We start from the raw sequence: 19,291 nt of genomic DNA, 5'->3' as shown, positions 1-19,291 counted from the left end.
CATGCTTCAAATGTGTGACTGAATCATTGGTGAGAGCATATCCTTGGACAGTGGAATCTTTAGTTTTCCTCTGTCTTTGGGTTTGGATGAACATACCTTTCTTTTAAATAATTGGCGTTCCAACCTGGTTCAATGGCTATATATTTCCTGTAATGCCTGGTGTCTCATTCAGAAGAAGCTGGCGTAAATAGAGCGGTTGGTAAACGTTGAGCTTCACCCTTCAATGGTGCTTCCATCTCTAGGTCCTTCCATCTCTGTAGTCCTTTTTACTGTAAGGCTTGTTGCCTAGGATACTGTCCATCTCGTGCGCGATGGAGGACGATAACTTTGGAAGAACCTGTGGGAGAACGGAGACCAGTGACATTTGTTACACAGTACAGTACAGTACTCGGTTTTCAGTTACACTACGTTAGGCTGTTGAGGCATCTCACCACTTGACGCCTGAGATGAACTCGTTTTTTACTTTCATTACTATAACCTCTACTGCTGATACTGTGTTGCATCATATGCCAAAAGATAATGATAATTGGGGGGCAAAGTGTTTTCAAAATGTAGTCATGGTTCCGGTTCGAACCGAAAATCGCAATTAATTTTTTTTAAATAGCTAATATATGTGTTGTGTAACACATACTGGATGCGTACAATTTGTTGTACGTTCTCTTTTCTGATTATTTATGATTCATGGACAGTCTGACTGAGTGAGACTAAGAGATCGCTAATTATTTGGAAAAGAAAACGTGCAAAATTGTAAGCCTGTATGTTACACAATGCTTATATTAGCTATTAGCTATTTAAAATAAGGGGGATTTTTTACTTGAGCTGGAAGCTCAACAAACTACATTTTGAAGGCGCGCTTCAGAGCCTGATACTTTTTTTGTAAAGCATTTTAGTAAATTATGTTCAGGACGTCAAGCGTTCGTTTGGTAGAAAATCTTTAGGGGGATTTTTCTCCATTACAAACAGTTACCTCTAGAGCAGTTTGGATTAAAGGTGTGACAATGCAGACTAATGCATGTCGAAATCAAAGGTCACCTTTACTGCAGCGTAAAGATGATGGAGCCAATATATACCTCCTTACATTCATGATTTTCACATTGTTTTACACCGTCATGTAAAACTGAACCAGACTGTGCTGCTCAGATATTTTCTCTAGATTCTCCGAGAAAATTCTTCTTAGATTCTCTTGCGTTTTCCAGCATGCTGTAACTCTCTAAAGGCCAGCTGAACTGGGCCAAAAACATATCTGTTGCCAGCTGCTATGAGATATATTTGAAAAGGAAGCAGACTGACCCTAAAGGCACTGTAGTGGAAAAGACCCCATAGAGTGCCACTAAACACACATTTACTGTCAATATCTTAAGGCAAAGTGGAGATGATGATGAACAAATACTAACACACACACACACACACACACACACACACACACACACACACACACACACACACACACACACACACACACACACACACACACAGTACATACTTCACCCACCCAAGAGAGAGAGATTTCCCTATCAAGGGGGGTTGCAATCAACATTCTGGAACATTATATTAATAACATTATAATGATATAATGACATTATAATAATAATAATAATAATAATAATAATAATAATAATAATAATAATAATAATAACAATAACAAGGAAATTGAACAAAATGAAGAACATATTTTAGGTAGTCTAAAATGTGCATTCTGAGACAGAATTTGTCACAACAATTAAAGGTCCAGTATGTAGAGTTTAGCTTTAAAATAGTGCTAAATGTCCTTGATAAAGACATTGTAGGACATTGTACATGCTGGACCTTTAAATGAAAATAAAAATAATATAATATGAAAGGCATATATAAGCAGAAACATCAAATGTCCTGAAAACCAAATAAAGCAGATACTCTGATCTCCGACCTTAAGGCAACACTAGAAGCTAAATATTCAATTACCCTTTGAGCTGACCTTATAAAGCTTGTGAAGTAAAAGCCTCAAGTGAAAGGTGACAAGCTGTTGCCATCAGCTTGTTTTTTTTCATGCCATGAATTAATAAAAAAAAAAACTGTTAAACTATCAAAGGGATGACACAGTCATATGGGCTCGATAAACGCCAAGTTATGTAAGATTTGGTCCTATGAGACTGTGTAAAGTACTTTCAATATTCCCATTCTTAAAAGAAAGTATGTATACATGTACATGTACAAGTACAGTAAATGTGTGTGTGTGTGTGTGTGTGTGTATGTGTGTGTATGTGTGTGTGTTCACCTGTATTGCTCCTAAGTTCTCCATCAGCTGCTCCGCGCTGGAAGCCCCAAGCAGAACAGAGCTCACACCTTCATTCCGCAGACACCAGGCTAAAGGAGGGAGGAAACCCACATAAAAGAAAGAATAGGCATACACACACAATAATGCTGTGTATGTGTGTGTGTGTGTGTGTGTGTGTGTGTGAGTGTGAGGAAGTAGGTACACAATTAGGCACTGACAGTGTCTGGGGAGAGTTGATATGGGAGCTCAGTACGTACAGTACAGTATGGAGAGAGAGAACGAGAGAGAGAGAGAGAGAGAGAGAGAGAGAGAGAGAGAGAGAGAGAGAGAGAGAAGTGTGTCAGTGGACCCATCTGTGCTGCACTCTTGAGATGTGCCAGGGACAGGATGTGACTCCAAGGGGATTTGGACGTGGGTTTTCCAACAGTGGAAAACCCAGGGCTGATGAAACCATCTGTGTCAGTGTATGTAAGTGTGTGTGTGTGTGTGTGTGTGTGTGTGTGTGTGTGTGTGTGTGTGTGTGTGTGTGTGCGCGCTCGTGTGCGTGTGTGTGTCTTCATCCGAAGCAGTGGTCTTATTATGAAAATGTGCTCTTTAATACAGAGTAGACCTTTACAACCCAATGACTTCAGGGGAGCAAAAACACATGTTCAGCAATGTGACCTTTCGAAATAAAACGTTTGATTACCAATCACGTGACAACTCAACACCAAGTTCCAGCTCAACGGACATGCAGACCGATGGACAGACAGATGCTAACAGTTCTCACCGGACAGACAAACATTGAACTAATGGAAGAACTGAGTCACGGGCAGACGGATGGACGGACAGACAGACAGAAAAAAGAGAGAGCGGCAGGGTGTGTCTGTTACCGATGGCGAGCTGGGGCAGAGTGCAGCCCAGCCGCTCGGCGATGGCCTGCAGCTCTTTCAGCTTCGCCTGCTGACGACGCCCCTCCTCACTCAGGATCTTGTCCTTCATCCACTGGTAACCCTGCCACGGACACACAGCACACCCTGTTCAGGACTACAGTTCCCAGAATCCCACACCACATGGCACACAGACTACAGCACTCAGACCCTGCGTCCAAATTTTCCTTCCTTTTCCTTGAAGTGTACACTTGTCCACTAGCCTATATGGAATTAAAAGCATATGCTGGGTGTAATCATCAATCCTATGCTTGTTAATCCAAGTGGGCTAGTGGATGAGGCAGGGAATCTCTTCCTCCCACACAGGTCTATAGTACCCAATATACCCCCTCCCTCCACATGGAACAGACACCCACTCAGAACTAACCTACCCTTTTTTCCCTGAAAAGCAGCTGGCTGATATGTAAGTGAACTACACACTTAGACTTATCCCCAGCTTCTGGTTTGCTCAAAAACACAGTCCTCTGTTTCTGGTGTTCATTTAGCGATTCCACATAAGTGTGGACATAAATTGCTAATTTTCACCACTGAACTGTGTGACGTATAGGGTATCCATGCCATCGGATTGCTTCATTTCAGGGCAATCTGTTAAGAAGATTCTGATGGGGGAATACTGGGGAGGAGAGCTAGAGGGCATTCTACAGCACAGATGGAGTCGACTTTTCCAACATCTGGTGTTACGGTATGAACAGGGGGTGACATGGTTTGAGAAGAAGCTATATCAACTTATTGGTGCTGGGGGATGAAAGTACAAGAGAAAAAAAACAAGTCAAGAATTTAACCGCACCCACTCATCTCTAATGATGAGGTTTCCGTGTAAAGTCAAGTCACAGCACCCTCTAAATGTTTTATTAAGATTCTGTGACTTTAAGCCCCAATCTTCCCTACACCAGACACACTAGCTGGTCAATACAAATCATATCACTTGGCTGACACACTCAAAATCTCCATTTTAAATCAATTAAAGGTGCAATATGCAACATTCAACCTTTCTAATGGTTCTATATGACTTATGTTGACAATAATTGACAGTTGACAAAATTTCCAACAGACTTACAGGCTCTATTAATTCTGATGGAACTCTACAACAACAACAACATACTGTATCATGCCAACAAGGGTGTGCAGAGCTACAACAAGTGGGCTTGAAATTACGAGACGACGAAATCCCACGTAGTGGCCAACTGTTACCTTTAGCGAGGCCCGTGAGTAAGGGGGTACCCCACTGTCGTACTTCCCTGAGATGATCCCACATGCGAGTGGAGACCACGTCATGGCACCCACACCTGCACCAATAATAACAACATTGAGATGGTAAAGATGGTCGCTATGTTCTTAGTCTTTCTTAATGAAGCTTGATTTAGTTCAGGCGGGACACTTTGGGTCTAGACACTTTTAAGGCGGGACAATTTTTCACATGTATGCAAAACATCCATCACATGGTTAATCAGTGTGACGCCACTGGCTATGAGAGTAATACTTGTTGGTCGTCACACCCACCACTCCAGCCTCCACCTGCTTGGTCGCTCTGTGTTTAGCCTACGGGTCTGATTAGTCATGGGCTCCCTGCCTTATGTTATTTTGTATTTTATGTTGTTAAACTTCAGGCAGGGAGCTATACAGAGTGGAGCCATCCAATTACGCCAAACTTAAATTAACATTTTTCTTTAAACAATGATTAAACCGACGTAAGTGTCCTGACTGACAGTTTGCACAACCAATCATATAACGTTGTGGGGAAAGGTATCCAAATGTAAGGCAATCCCATTTCAGAATTGTTTAAAAATAAATATGTATAGCCATTTTGGAACAGGTTATAGAGAGAGACTACTGTCCCTCACCTATCTTGTGGAAAAGCTCAGGGAGCTGCACCTCCACCTTCTCCCTCTGGAACATGTGGTACTCTGCCTGCTCACAGATAGGTGGGATCAGGTTGAACTGCCGCGCCACTGAGTACGCCTCCTGCAGGTCAGACAAGGAACAGCACAAGAGACTGAATAACTGGTGAAGACTAGGGAAGTGCCAATACTGTACCTATGCTTGTATAAGAAACGTTACAGTTATACGTTACAGATATATTGTGAAGACCTTTTTTAGGTTTGTCTGATAAACCTTTGGAGGGAGCAATCACTCCAAAGGGCCAGTAATATGTCATTCCCTGTGGAAAATGTAAAGAGTTCGAAGGCCAAAACATGGGATTGTACACTCTTTAAAAGTGTCTTGTCAGTTACCATTGCTTGGTTATCCTCAACTGTCATAGCCTACTAAGACAGGCTTTTGTGTCATTGTTATGACAACACTACAAACATGCTTAAACACTCACCATAATTTCCATGGAGCTCCACCGTGACGTGCCCCAATACATGGCCATCCCCTGATTAATCACATGGGTCATTGCCCGCACAGTCTCTGCCAATCAAAACACACCATTCAACGATAGGTCCACAGTATACAGTATGCATAATACAGAACTGTGCGTCTTATTCACAATTTTTAGGATCCTCACAATAGTATTACAACCCAAATGTGTTAAGACACTTTAGAATTTAGAACATGTGAAGGCCTCTTTCAGAATCTGGTTAACATGCAGAAATCGCTTTGCTAATTCAGTAAGCCTATTGAAGTGTAATTAGCATTTATGGTTAAAACTTAATGGTTTTTGTGCCATCTTTATTAAAACAAATTAATTAAAGTTATGTACTGTACAACTTATAATGAGTTAACAAGTGAAATGTGCATCTACTGAAATAATTTATTGACATTTAAAGAGAGCCTTTATCATATGATTGCAAAGAGAAGCCTGAACTGAAAACACTTTTTTTCTGCTACATTCCCACAGAAACACAAGCCTATTAAGGGTTATTTTAAACAGCATCCAAATGTCACCGAACTGAAGATACCTAATTTAACACCTAACACATAACCTAACTTCTGCCTCTTAATTTCTCCTGTTTAATCAGGGACTAATAAATCTGTGGGATCTCATGCCCGAAACCTGTTGAAGTAGATGACCCAGACATTAACCATTAAACCAAGAGAACATCCTTGTGGCTCAAGGGTTTTATCAGGGCTTTATGAGGGCTACATCACTCACCACAAGAGTGTGATTCTAAATCACCCAAGCTACACATCTTGTTAATTTTTCGTTAATTGCAAGTCTATTGCAAATGTATTGAATTATTCTAAGTACAGTATATTGACATTCAATTGGAAACATGCTCTTAACACATTAACGTGTTAATTATGTGTAAAATGTCACATAGGAAAAGGCTGTTCTGAAATGAAAAACAAATACGGTACAGTTGCCTTGTTGTTCTACCTAGAGCACCCATACTAATAACAGAGCTTCAATGTAATGGCCTCAGTGTAGAAATCACATGCAGTGCTTCATAATTATCATTAAAAAAGAGGGGGGTGGTTGCACTTGTTGAGGAGGAGTGAGACATGCTCTGGAGAGAGAAACACACTGCAATCAAGGCAGTGGTCACAAAAGGGGGCTGCACTGGCAGTGGATCATCTTGCAAAATAAATTGAACTGAACCAGCCATCCCAAAAAATGAATCAGGGAGTGATGAGTGATTGAAACAGAACGGTAATGGTGAGGGGATTTGTGCATGTGTAGGCATGCACCGCTATTGCTTTCATATATTCTGAGTAAATACATACACACATTGGTTGACCAGGACCTGTGTCCAGTTTCACTTTTCTAACATGGTATTGAGCTCTACATAATCACATTAATCTGGGAAGAGAGAGAGAGAGAGGAGAGAGAGAGAGAGAGGAGAGAGAGAGCCTTATTTGCAAATGGCAGCCATACCACATTTGGAGTTATGCTGATGAACAGATGGGGACAGGAAAGGAAAATTAGAACAAGAAACATCTGAACAGCCTGAAGTGAAAATGAAAAATGGAATAAATTATAGTAAGAATAATTGCCCAAAAAGAATACAATGAATGAGGGGTCCGTTAAATTCAGCGACCTTCTCCAAAATTTACTTGCAAGATGTATTAACAGATCGACATAACCACTCAATCAACCACTCAATCTACAGTACGGCATTCCACCTTCTACTGCTACCATTAGGAACAGTCCAGCATTTTATGGATTGCAGGGGTTTTCCACAATAGGGAAAGAGCAGGAAGACTAATTCTACCAAGTCCCTGCCATAAAATGCTTTTTTTGGAGAGGTGGTGAATACTTGTTCACTGAGGGTACCATGTACCTTCTATGATGAATGTTCTGGACTTTGAGTTGTGAAATGGGTCTCCTGGTGACGAAAAACAAAAAGATTATGAAGAGGTTTGACCAGTCTGTGAATGAAATGACTTCTGGTGGTATACTTGTACATGATACCAGAGGTTGAACAAGAGCTCCTCCAGAAACCTCCAACCCTGCCATCATTTATTGAACGTTCACAAAGCTTTATTAACCATTTCAATTGGTAACAGAAATTGAAATGTTGGTATCATCCAAGCTCCTACTCTACGTTTCAAGCTCCTACTCTATGTTTCAAGCTCCTACTCTACATTTCACGTTTCATTCCAGCTCCTACTCTACGTTGAAACTCATTGAGTAATAATGGCATCGGCCGATAATCAAGAGGATGTTATACTGAGCTATCATTGTGTTCCAACTCTAAATCCAGTGTACACCCAAAAGATATGCTTCGGCTTAGAATCCAATTAAGGTAAAAATGCAACCTTAATTTTTAAAGCAGAGCACAACCTATCTGTGCCACACCCATGCATACAGTGTACATTGCATACTGCTTAAACATAAATGATTATGGTTGAAGTCATATTCACATTATTTGAAGATCTGTTATGAGGTGCTACTGACAGATCAAATTCTTATGACAATGTAACTTCCATGTCATAGTGACCGTGTGTTAAACGTTATTACCTCATATTGATGATGGATATATACAGTATATATCTATATATCTATATCTATATCTATATCTATATATATCTCACTATATATATATATATACAGTTGAAGTTGGAAGTTTACATACACCTTTGCCAAATACATTTAAACTCAGTTTCTCACAATTCCTGACATTTAATCCTAGTAACCATTCCCTGTCTTAGGTCAGTTAGGATCCCTACTATATTTTAAGAATGTGAAATGTCAGAATAATAGTAGAGAGAATTATTTATTTATTTCATCACATTCCCAGTGGGTCAGAAGTTTACAAGTTTAGTATTATGTAGCATTGCCTTTAAATTGTTTAACTTGGGTCAAACATTTTGGGTAACCTTCCACAAGCTTCCCACAATAAGTTGGTGGAATTTTGGCCCATTCCTCCTGACAGAACTTGGGTAACTGAGTCAGATTTGTAGGCCTCCTTGCTCGCACACGCTTTTTCAGTTCTGCCCTCAAATTTCCTGGAGGATTGAGGTCAGGGCTTTGTGATGGCCACTCCAATACCTTGACTTTGTTGTCCTTAAGCCATTTTGCCACAAATTTGGAAATAAGCTTGGGGTCATTTGAAAGACCCATTTGCGACCAAGCTTTAACTTTCTGGCTGATTTCTTGAAATATTGCTTCAATATATCCACATAATTTTCCTTCCTCATGATGTCATCTATTTTGTGAAGTGAACCAGTCCCTCCTGCAGCAAAGCACCCCCACAACATGATGCTGCCACCCCCATGCTTCACGGTTGGGATGGTGTTCTTCGGCTTGCAATCCTCCCCCTTTTTCCTCCAAACATAAAGATGGTCATTATGGCCAAACAGTTAAATTTTTGTTTCATCAGACCAGAGGACATTTCTCCAAAAAGTAAGATCTTTGTCCCCATGTGCAGTAGCAAACCGTAGTTTGGCTTTTTCATGGCGGTTTTTGGGCAGTGGCTTCTTCCTTGCTGAGTGGCCTTTCAGGTTATGTCGATATAGGACTCGTTTTACTGTGGATATAGATACTTTTGTACCTGTTTCCTCCAGCATCTTCACAAGGTCCTTTGTTGTTGTTCTGGGATTGATTTGCACTTTTTGCGCCAAAGTACATTCATCTCTAGGACACAGAACGCGTCTCCTTCCTGAGTGGTATGACGGCTGCGTGGTCCCATGGTGTTTATACTTGCGTACTATTGTTTGTACAGTACTATTGTTTGGAAATTGCTCCCAAGGATGAACCAGACTTGTGGAGGTCCACAATTTTTTTTCTGAGGTCTTGGCTGATTTCTTTTGATTTTCCCATGATGTCAAGCAAAGAGGCACAAAGCAAAGAGAGTTTGAAGGTAGGCCTTAAAATACATCCACAGGTACACCTCCAATTGACTCAAATGATGTCAGTTAGCCTGTCAGAAGCTTCTAAAGCCATGACATCATTTTCTGGAATTTTTCAAGCTGTTTAAAGGCAACTTAGTGTATGTAAACTTCTGACCCACTGGAATTGTGATATAGTGAATTATAAGTGAAATAATCCGTCTGTAAACAATTGTTGGAAAAATGACTTGTGTCATGCACAAAGTAGATGTCCTAACCGACTTGCCAAAACTATAGTTTGTTAACATGAAATCTGTGGAGTGGTTAAAAAATGAGTTTTAATGACTTCAACCTCAGTGTATGTAAACTTCTGACCACAACTGTATATAAATATATATTGCATTTCCAGCCTGTCAATGGAGAGCATGCACTGGCTCTGAGTTCACAATCACCTCATTGGATGAGTTAATTCAGTGCTTTGTTCCACTAATAACTCTAGCATGTCCATATGGAGTTGGTTAGGTTACTCTTGGTAAGCTGTGCCCTGTAGTTGACAGCAGGTTGGAAGAGTGTAACATAAGTAGTAAGTGTAGGCCGCCTCATGCATGTCTTCCTCCAACTCCATGATCATGTTGTCACCATGCACAAGTGCAGAACAAGCCTTTGTAAACTATACGTGAGCCTGTACGAAGAGCCATTTCAGTGCACTGGAGCACCACTTGATGCAAGACGGTCAGTTTACGGTCATATGTCAACCTACAGCTGACAACATGTCAATGGAAGACAAAAATGACCGGATTATCGTTCCAATAAGTGCACCTACCTTCCATGGGTGTGTTGGGGTCCGGTCTGTTAGCAAAAACCACATCCACATACTCTAGCTGAAGTCTTTCCAGTGATGCCCTTAGACCTGTGTTATAGGTGGAGACAATTAAAGGGCCAATCAGCAATTGGTACGTCCATTTTTTATTTAACTTTAAATGAATTATATATTTAGCTATTGAGTCTTGAAGAATATAAAATGCCTATGCTTAGTTCAACTGTCTTACCCCATCAGAACCCAAAATATAGGCTCACAATGCAATTGTAAACAAACAATGTATAGCTTCAAGACACGTGCGATTTATTAGTGCCTTAACTGTAGTATACATTTCATCATCGATACAATCTATCACTTTCTAGGGAGGAAAGATGTGAGATGGACACTTCCCTGATCACATGGCACTATCACTCCCGCTTCAAGCCAAAAAGTGATGGATTGTATACGTGGTGATATACAATTGTATACTACATTTACATTGTGATACAATTGTATACTACACCTCATCCAAGGTAAACATTCATAATATTGTAAATACTAAATGTTCCTCTTTGATTGACCTAATTTCTTAGAATATTCTAAAGGGTTTCTGGCATGTCAAATACATTATGAGCAACATACTGTAAATAGCCAGACTCGGCCAACGATGATTATAGCCTGCATTGATACACTGTACCGTAGTGAGAATGTAACATGTCAACATCATATTCAAATGACGAAGTCTGTAAAAAAATTTACTGAAAATGGCTTACCTTCAATAATATGTTTTCTGGACAACCCTCGTTCTGTTTCTGCTCTGAAAAGCAAATAGCAAATACCATTCTCAGAATATAAACATGATGTTTAACAATTTCTCTTACCATTAATAGTAGTAGTACAGTATGTGCTATTGTTGAGGTTTATTTAGGGTCAGGGTAAGAGTTATTCAAATGTAAAATCTATAGAAATATGAATTAAAAAGGAAACATTTCAAATTTAAACCTGCTCCTCTGTCGGCACTTCTAGTGATTCTGTTCTTAGACGATGCAATAAATACTGTGGTGTGAAATTCTGAACATAGCCCTATAGTTCATTGCTTTGATCCATATTGATGGTTTGAATGTTGAAATGTACTTGACATATGAAAGTTTAATGATGCCTACTGTCAGTATGGGGCCAGGACCTTTAAGTTGCCCTGAAGGGCATCCTCATAGGAGGGGATCGACCCCATAAACACTCTTCTACCAGTAAATAATTAAAGCTGTAAGCTCTGCTGACTCTCTGCCTGCTGTGAGCCCTCATCAAAGACTGCACCATCACACATACACACATGAAATCACACACACATACACACATCCTGATCACACAGCAGGTGTGCCACTACACACTAGAGGGTGACACAGGAGTGAAAATGTGCGGTCCTGTCCTGTCAATTGTTTTCTATTGTGTCCCAATCCCACAACATTATAACATTCTCCTGTCATCACTCTTGTAACACAAGAGCGTGTGTGTGTGTGTGTGTGTGTGTGTGTGCATGTGTGTCAGTAAGGGGGCCAATAAAGGGTGGGAGACTCCAATACATACTTTCCTCCCCAGAAGATTTTGGTGGTGATGACCAAAGTGGATCGCCTGTATTGGAGAAAGCACAGGGTGAGGACATTGTGCACAAGTAGCTGGTCAAATGTAACCTACACTACCTGATATATTACACTGATTCCAATGCGGGACTTGCAAATGAATTTGATCATTCACACATGTGCAGCTTAAGTAAGGTTATCTTGGCTGCACTTCGAAATTATATGAACCCTAACCCTAACCCTAACCCAAGAATAGTTGTGGGTGGTGTGTATGAGATAGTATAGTACAATTATGTAAACAAATTCAAAGATAAATAAATAATCCTTTGCAAAGACCTTGATTCCTTTTATCCCTCCTTCCTCTGGCGAACTAACAGGAGAAGAGCTACGGGCGCCATTAGGAGGCTCCCCTCTCCAGATGTGAGGAGAGGGTGTCGCCTAACTGCTTCCGTGCCATTGACTGGGCTACGTCTTGACAATAGCGTTGTAGGCACGTTCTAAGTGCACTCCGCCATTCAGAAATAACACACAGGAGGAGGAGCTACACAAGGGAGTCAGGGCACTAGCAGCCCCCCTCTATCTGACTGCAGTCCCATTCGCTACTCTTCTGCCATCAAAGTGTGCACTTGTTCAAGGATAGAAAGGGGTTGGGGTACAGAATAGGACTTCCGCTAGTGTGGCTAACGCTGGATGACATGGTCATTGTTCAAGGAAGTTTACACTTACTGAGCTGATAGTACAGGTAATAGTAGTTACAGGTAATAGTACAGGTGTAGGTAAAAAAAAAGAAATCACACAAAATACGTCTAAAATAATGATTTGACACAGTGGGCCCAAGTGCTAAACAACATACAGGTATTCTCCTTCCAATTCAAAATGGACTCGCTACCATTGAGACCAACTGGGGCAAGTGTGAAAAACAGCTGCCGTGCACAAGAGACAAACATGACAAACATTTGTTTTGAAATACACTACCTCCATCCTTTCTTCTTGATGATATTCCCCAATACGACTTCTGCCCTGAAAGACATGACAACAGAGTACATCTTTATCACCATGGGACACACTTCAGATGTTATTCACAAACGGTTCACGAGGATTTCCCCATTTACATTGGATTGCAGAAAAAAAACATCCGCTTAATGAGAGTGTGGTGGGGGATTCCCGAGTCTGTGGGGACCAAACCAATGAAGCGGGGCCATTGACTAAAACGTGACACGCAGCACAATTTCCGCTTTTCATTTCCCTCTTTTTTTCTCTCACTGTCCTTTTCTCTCTCTCTCTCTCTCTCTCTCTCTCTCTCTCTCTCTCTCTCTCTCTCTCTCTCTCTCTCTCTCTCTCTATTGCGTTGAGTACGGCCCAGAGGCCATTTTTGAGCAAGGAAGAGGAACGAGGAGAGGACGCATCCTGCCATGTCTAACAACAGATGTTACGTCTCTACCCCAAGGACCAATATGTTCTTCTTGAATGGCTCTCAACATTTTGCATCTGACAGCTCTTTTCAAACACAGCTTGGCTTGGCTTGATTATAATTATAAGTAGTATAATTGTGCCACAAAGCCCAATGATTACAAACGCATTTCATTTCATTTTGATGTTTAGAAACTGCAAAGAAAAGGCTACAAATTATTACCAAGAAACTCACAAGTTATTTGTATTTATTTCATTCAAGATCAGTGTTTCCATTCTTGGTAGCCTAATTTCTGCATCTCCCGGATCTACTTCTTGTCTGTTTCAAAAGTAGAAGTCATTCTATAGACTATATTGAACACATTGTGGCTTATTTATTCTAGTAGCCTACCCTAGACTACGGTGTATTTTTGGGGAGTTCTTGTGGTTGAAAATGTCCACCCATGATAGTAACACTCCTTGTTGCCATACTGCTCTGGAAAGTGTGTTGGTGGTCGCACAGCATGTGGATCCACTGGAGTTGATGGTATAGGCCTACTGTATGACCTAACCTTTTAATGTGGGGGGGAACACTTACTTCCCTGCAGCGTAAACCTCTGCAGTGTCAAACAGATTGATCCCGTTCTCATACGCCAACGTCATGATCTCCTCTGCCATCTACACACAAGGAACAAGGAAGGAATAAAGAGGGGGCAGGGGGAGAGAGAGAGAGGGGAGGGGAGGGAGGGTGGGGGTGAGTATAGTATAGGTAGAGAGTACAAATTAAAAAAATCGGTATCACTTTCTATGAACCACCTGTATGTAACGCATTGCCAATATGATATCTCGGCTATTATGCCAATACTGTATATAGGTTGTTGAAAGTAACCATGAAAAACATACTTTTACTTTTACTATTCATTTAAGATGTGCTTTCAGCAAACTGGGTCTCAACAGCACAACAGATATACAGAATCCCTATCATACACTGGGCTACAGTGGACCTCAATGGGCTGACTCACACACAGAGGACATTTAATCATGGGATTTTGGTGTTGTGATTATGGTGTTATGTCCTCCTACCTCATCAGTGATCTGACCACCGAAGGTAACCCATGTGCCTGTGTAGAAAAGAGAGCGGGTCAGTACTCTGGAAAACAACTAAGGGAAGACGCTTGACCAGCAAACCGATGTGGTATTTCCATAGTATTGGTATGGTATTGTAAGGGTTAGGGTTAATGTTAGGGTTAGGCTTTAAGGGTTTGGTTCAGGTTAAGGTCAGTTTTAGGTTTTTACCTAGTGCCACTGGTGCCCTGGCCATAACTAAGCAGTGACCAATTCTGTGACAATAAGAATTTTGTCCTGAACTGTATAGACCATAATCTCGGAGCCCAATTGAGATTTGGGGGATGCAGGAAATGAAAAGTGGGCACAGCAAGTCTGTACCCCTCTAAAGTTTTCGCTCGTGATGCCCCTCCAGTTCCGCCCTGTCATACGTCTATGATGTTTACAACACTACTTGCACACATGGCATACAATTAAAACATGGAGTTAGCTGAATATGTTTTCGATGCCATCATTTTGCAGGTGAGCAGTGTGTTTGTTTTCCATGTTGAAATCCCGCCTCCACCTTTTCCTCTCCTCTCTATTCGTTGATAGAATCGGTGGCGTTGGTCAAAATCAGAGGATGCATCCGCCTTCCAGTGCCACGTCCATCAGGGTGCGCTGTCAGGCTCTCCATTTAAATGGAGAGTGACATAGTGAGACTATACATATAGACCATAACCTCAAGACTGTTGGTCAATCAAGAGCTGTATTCCAATAAGCATACTTCCATGGCAACACATGTACTACACACATTGCAGGGCCTTTCTATGAGATTTCCTGAATAAGTCTGATAGGTTCTTCCCACACAATGAGAAATCAACACATGCAACCTCCAACAAGGAGAGGGATGGAAGAGTATGTTCTCGTCATAACAACCTCAAGCCCCTACTCCATAGATAGATCTATACGTCTATGGAGTAGGGGCAAGGGGTCCTTTCTAGACACAAGGGCAACCAGACTCACCTAATCCAAGACAGGACACCCTCAATCCAGACTTCCCCAGGTTCCTGTCAACAAAGAAAACATGTTTCGGTGTGAATGGGGACTTTATTTGAGTCATTTATCAGACGCTAAAGATGTTGAATCTGGGCGGTACCAGAAGGAGATCTGTTCGGTCGCAGAAGGAGATCTGTTGGTCTAGACACACTGATCCAGAGCAAACCACAGATCTCAACTCTATTCTGATGCACGTTGTGTCATACTTGTACAACAGTACACAGTATATGAAAGCACACACATTGATGCACTGCAAACAGTAGATTTCCCAATAGACCACTAGGCCCGATGGTAGAAAGAGCGAGGGTTGAAGTTCTTAATTATGTCCCACTTGTTCAGGTTAGAGCCATGTTAAAAGTCTGGAAGCTCGATCAGGTGTGTGGACCCTCAATGTGTGAGCAATCAATGTCATTGATCAAACAAGAACATGAGAGGTTAGAGAAATAGCTGACAATGCTGTAATAAATTACTATAGTTGAACCCCAATATGCTTCGGCCATTTTTGAATCAAGTTCCCATAACTGAAACTGCACAGTAAAAAATCCTTAGTGTGATGTGTGTGATGCAAAATGTGGATGTGGATATGCAATAGGGACAGGATACCTGAAAGCATTGCGTGTGTGTGTGTGTGTGTGTGTGTTTGTATGTGTGATATAGAGAGCCCCCGTGCTTAATCCAGTGCTCAATTTCACTGACAGAGTAAAGATGAGCATCCTAGCCATGGATACAGTGATGGGGTTTGGGGCGGAGACTCACCCATGGGAGCCAATCAGAGCATCATCTGCTGCTTTTGTTTCCTCATCGTCTGGATTGATGGAGAGCCAAGGTTAGAGCTCTCTTCTCTCACACCCACGATGCCAAGGCCATGAAGCCATGCATTTAAAACTCCATCCATCTCTCTGAATCACCTCTCTTTGCTCTCTCTCTTCCTCTCACTCTCCTTCACTGAAAGTAATTAACCCTGGAATTCAGAACCTGAATGGCTGCATGTCCCCTCTCAGAATGTTCGCGCTTCAAACTATACGGCAACCTTCACTGATAGAAAAACACAGCTGATGTAAGTCCAAAACAACAATCCTTTTGGTTAGTCCTACCTAAGTGAAAATAGCTCTCTCAATACAGTGACTTCTGCTATTCATGGGAAATAAGAGAATGTTCTACTGTGAGTCTTTCTTGTCAGTGCAGAATGATTCACTTTTGGCCAAGATCAAATGCTGTTGTGGTAGCAAAGCTAAGGATTTGCTTTCAATGGAAAACCTTGTGCCCAACATGAGTGAAGTGAGCAGTGCTGTCTCACTTGTGTCCATATGCACATGTACTGTACACACCAGACTTGGGTGTAGTCTAAAACAAAAGAGTGGATACATAAAGTAGGCCGACAGTGTTGTGTAAGCTGATCCAAGTTTACTCCAATGTCACCTCCAGCTAACTTTGAAAGACAAATCCATTAACCAAGGTAATTAGCCTATTAAGACAAATTAGCGGGGTGGCAGTCGGTTCTGTTTGCCCAGCGGTCAAGTGATTCATTTCATACTGGTGGAACTGGATTGGGTTACTGGGAGAAAATTGGATTACATGGTGAAGGTGAACTAGGCACCTGCTGACCGGAGTCATTCAAATGAGTTAAGCCCTGATATTGGGAGTCCAAATTATGACAACTGTCATGTGAATTAACAGCCATTTACTGTAGAAGACAGTCCACCCTAGGGGAGTGATTCTCACAGGGGGCTGAAGTTCAGGGTGCAAAGAGCAGAGGTCATGGTCATGATAATGTTGTGTTGTTGTTGTATTAGTGTAAAGTCCCACATTGCTGCTGCTCTGTGCTATTAGGCTCGAATGTCATAAGCTCACTCCTCCACAACTCAGCACCAAAATAGGTCAAGGGCACAGATTGGTGGAGCATGTGATTTCTGACATGTGAACACACACACGCATACATACACACACACACACACAAACAGTTGCACCAATTCACGACAGTTAGTTACAGTACAGTAGCACATGCACATACAAGATTTTATTGCCACACAGCTGTGGTTGGTGAAATGAGTGATTCACATATGTTAAAATGAAATATTGAAAGCAAAACAAATAAAGAGTAGTAAGAAAAAGTTAATTTGAAATGTATGGAAGTCATTTTTTTGCTAGGAGACTGTGTTGCACACAAACACACACACGCACGCACACACATACACGCACGCACACACACACACACACAAGCGCACACAAACAATACACTATTGTTTACTTAAAGACCTCACACGTACGTTTCTTACAGGAACCAACAAACTTTGTTTTGTCTGATGCAGCAGCCCTCCAATCACATAAGGCAATGTCATTACTAATATGCTTTGACGATAATGACTGAAAACACCAATGCATTGGTGAAAAAAGATAGATAGATAGGTACTTTATTGATCCCCGAGGGGAAATTAAGGCGTTACAGCTGCTCACATTACAAACAACAACAACTAAATAAAGTGACAATAGAATAATAGAATAAAATAGACATCTGAAACATTATATACAGTAAGAACAGTCTAGTATGATTTAACATCCCCCAGCCTGACTCTGATCACCCCGATCGAGCCAGCCGGAGGAGGAGTTGTACAGCCTTATTGCGGCAGGCAGAAAAGATCTCCTATAGTGCTCCTTAGTGCAACGTGGTTGTAATAGTCTGTTGCTAAAGGAGCTTCTCTGCTCTGCTACACTGTCATGTGGGGGATGGGAGGGATTGTCTATGATGGCCAGGACTTTGGTCCTCATCCTCCTCCACAGTGTCCAGGGTGACACCGAGGACAGAACCAGTTTTCCTAATAAGCGTGTTCAGCCTCTTGGTGTCACCTTCCTTGATGCTGACTCCCCAACATACCACCACGTACAGCACTGCGCTGGCCACCACTAACTGGTAGAACATGTTCAGCAGAGTCCTGCACACGCCAAAGGACCTGAGCCTCCTTAGGAAATAAAGCAGGCTCTGGCCCCTCTTGTACAGGACATCTGTGTTACCTGTCCAGTCCAGTTTATTTTCCCGGTGCACCCCCAGGTACTTGTAGCTCTGGACCACCTCAACGTCCTCTCCTCTCCTACCCCTCCTAAAGTCCACCACCAACTCCTTTGTCTTGCTGATGTTGAGTAGCAGGTGGTTCTGCTCTCACCACTCACTAAAACTGTCCACCAGTCCTGTACTCGGTCTCCTGGCCTCCACTGACACATCCCACAATAGCAGAATGTACTGGAGAAGTCAAAGAACATGACCCTCACAGTGCTGCCAGCCTTATCTAAATGGAAGTGAAGCTGGGCTCTTAATTGAACATCATGTGCACTTTGACAGAGAGGCCGGCTGTTCTCAGAACAGGCTTTCCCGAGAGACCTTAACTGTGTTCCACTGACGTTTAGCATTGGTTAATGGACCTTTGACAGGGCCCATCAAACCACATAAAAAAAAGCTAGCTACAGTACCTGTGCACTTACACCAAAGTAATGTTAAGTCAAGAGGTACGCTAGTGAAAGTATATGCACTTCACTGTACAGAAACACAACATATGTAACATGCAGCCATAGTGCATTACTGTAAGTAGATGATAAAGACTATCATCATCAGACTGTCATTTGTGGGTGTAGATCCAGTTAGCAAAATACAGAACATTCGTGCTATACAACATTTAAAACTGTGTTGCAAGGAATTCCTGATTTCCATTTAGTTCCTAGTTGTCAGTGATCAGTGCTTGGTGATCTCACTGCAACCATTAGAACCACGTAAAGGCATTCAGGCGTATAAAGGGCTTATTAACAAGGATGTGTGACTGAAATGAGAGGCTAGTTGGAGTGAGCCTGGCCAACCCTCCCCTGAGCCAAGCCCTACAGGAAGGCAGCTGTGTTAATTAAGCTATGTACTCATTAGCACAGCAGATGACTCAATGCTACTGGCTACTCTCAGACTTCCTTGTGTGCAGACATAGGGCAGCGTTGAAGACAAGCTGTAGCGAATATTGGGGTCTAAATACTGTTGATAATTAATTTGGCT

General features: G+C 41.7%; 1 protein-coding gene across 1 annotated transcript in view; it reads right to left on the bottom strand.

The window, feature by feature from the left end:
• Positions 1-238: 238 nt before the first annotated feature.
• LOC310808941 (voltage-gated potassium channel subunit beta-2-like) overlaps positions 239-19,291 on the bottom strand; it is a gene marked incomplete at both ends in the record, with an annotated part of 46,538 nt that continues 27,485 nt past the window's right edge. Inside the window, 14 exons of the mRNA XM_083676038.1 lie at positions 239-337; positions 2,255-2,343; positions 3,127-3,247; positions 4,375-4,469; positions 5,025-5,145; positions 5,507-5,592; positions 7,407-7,451; positions 10,220-10,306; positions 10,969-11,012; positions 11,780-11,824; positions 12,748-12,792; positions 13,760-13,839; positions 14,245-14,282; positions 15,232-15,275. Of these exons, the coding sequence (XP_083532164.1) occupies positions 239-337; positions 2,255-2,343; positions 3,127-3,247; positions 4,375-4,469; positions 5,025-5,145; positions 5,507-5,592; positions 7,407-7,451; positions 10,220-10,306; positions 10,969-11,012; positions 11,780-11,824; positions 12,748-12,792; positions 13,760-13,839; positions 14,245-14,282; positions 15,232-15,275 (1,039 nt within the window). The remainder of the gene's footprint in view (positions 338-2,254; positions 2,344-3,126; positions 3,248-4,374; positions 4,470-5,024; positions 5,146-5,506; positions 5,593-7,406; positions 7,452-10,219; positions 10,307-10,968; positions 11,013-11,779; positions 11,825-12,747; positions 12,793-13,759; positions 13,840-14,244; positions 14,283-15,231; positions 15,276-19,291) is intronic.

The sequence above is a fragment of the Argentina silus genome (genome assembly GCF_951799395.1).
Source record: "Argentina silus genome assembly, chromosome: 8".
NCBI classification, from domain to species: Eukaryota; Metazoa; Chordata; class Actinopteri; order Argentiniformes; family Argentinidae; genus Argentina; species Argentina silus.
Note: the sequence above shows the minus strand (reverse complement) of the source record. Positions and strands in the feature narration are given on the sequence as shown.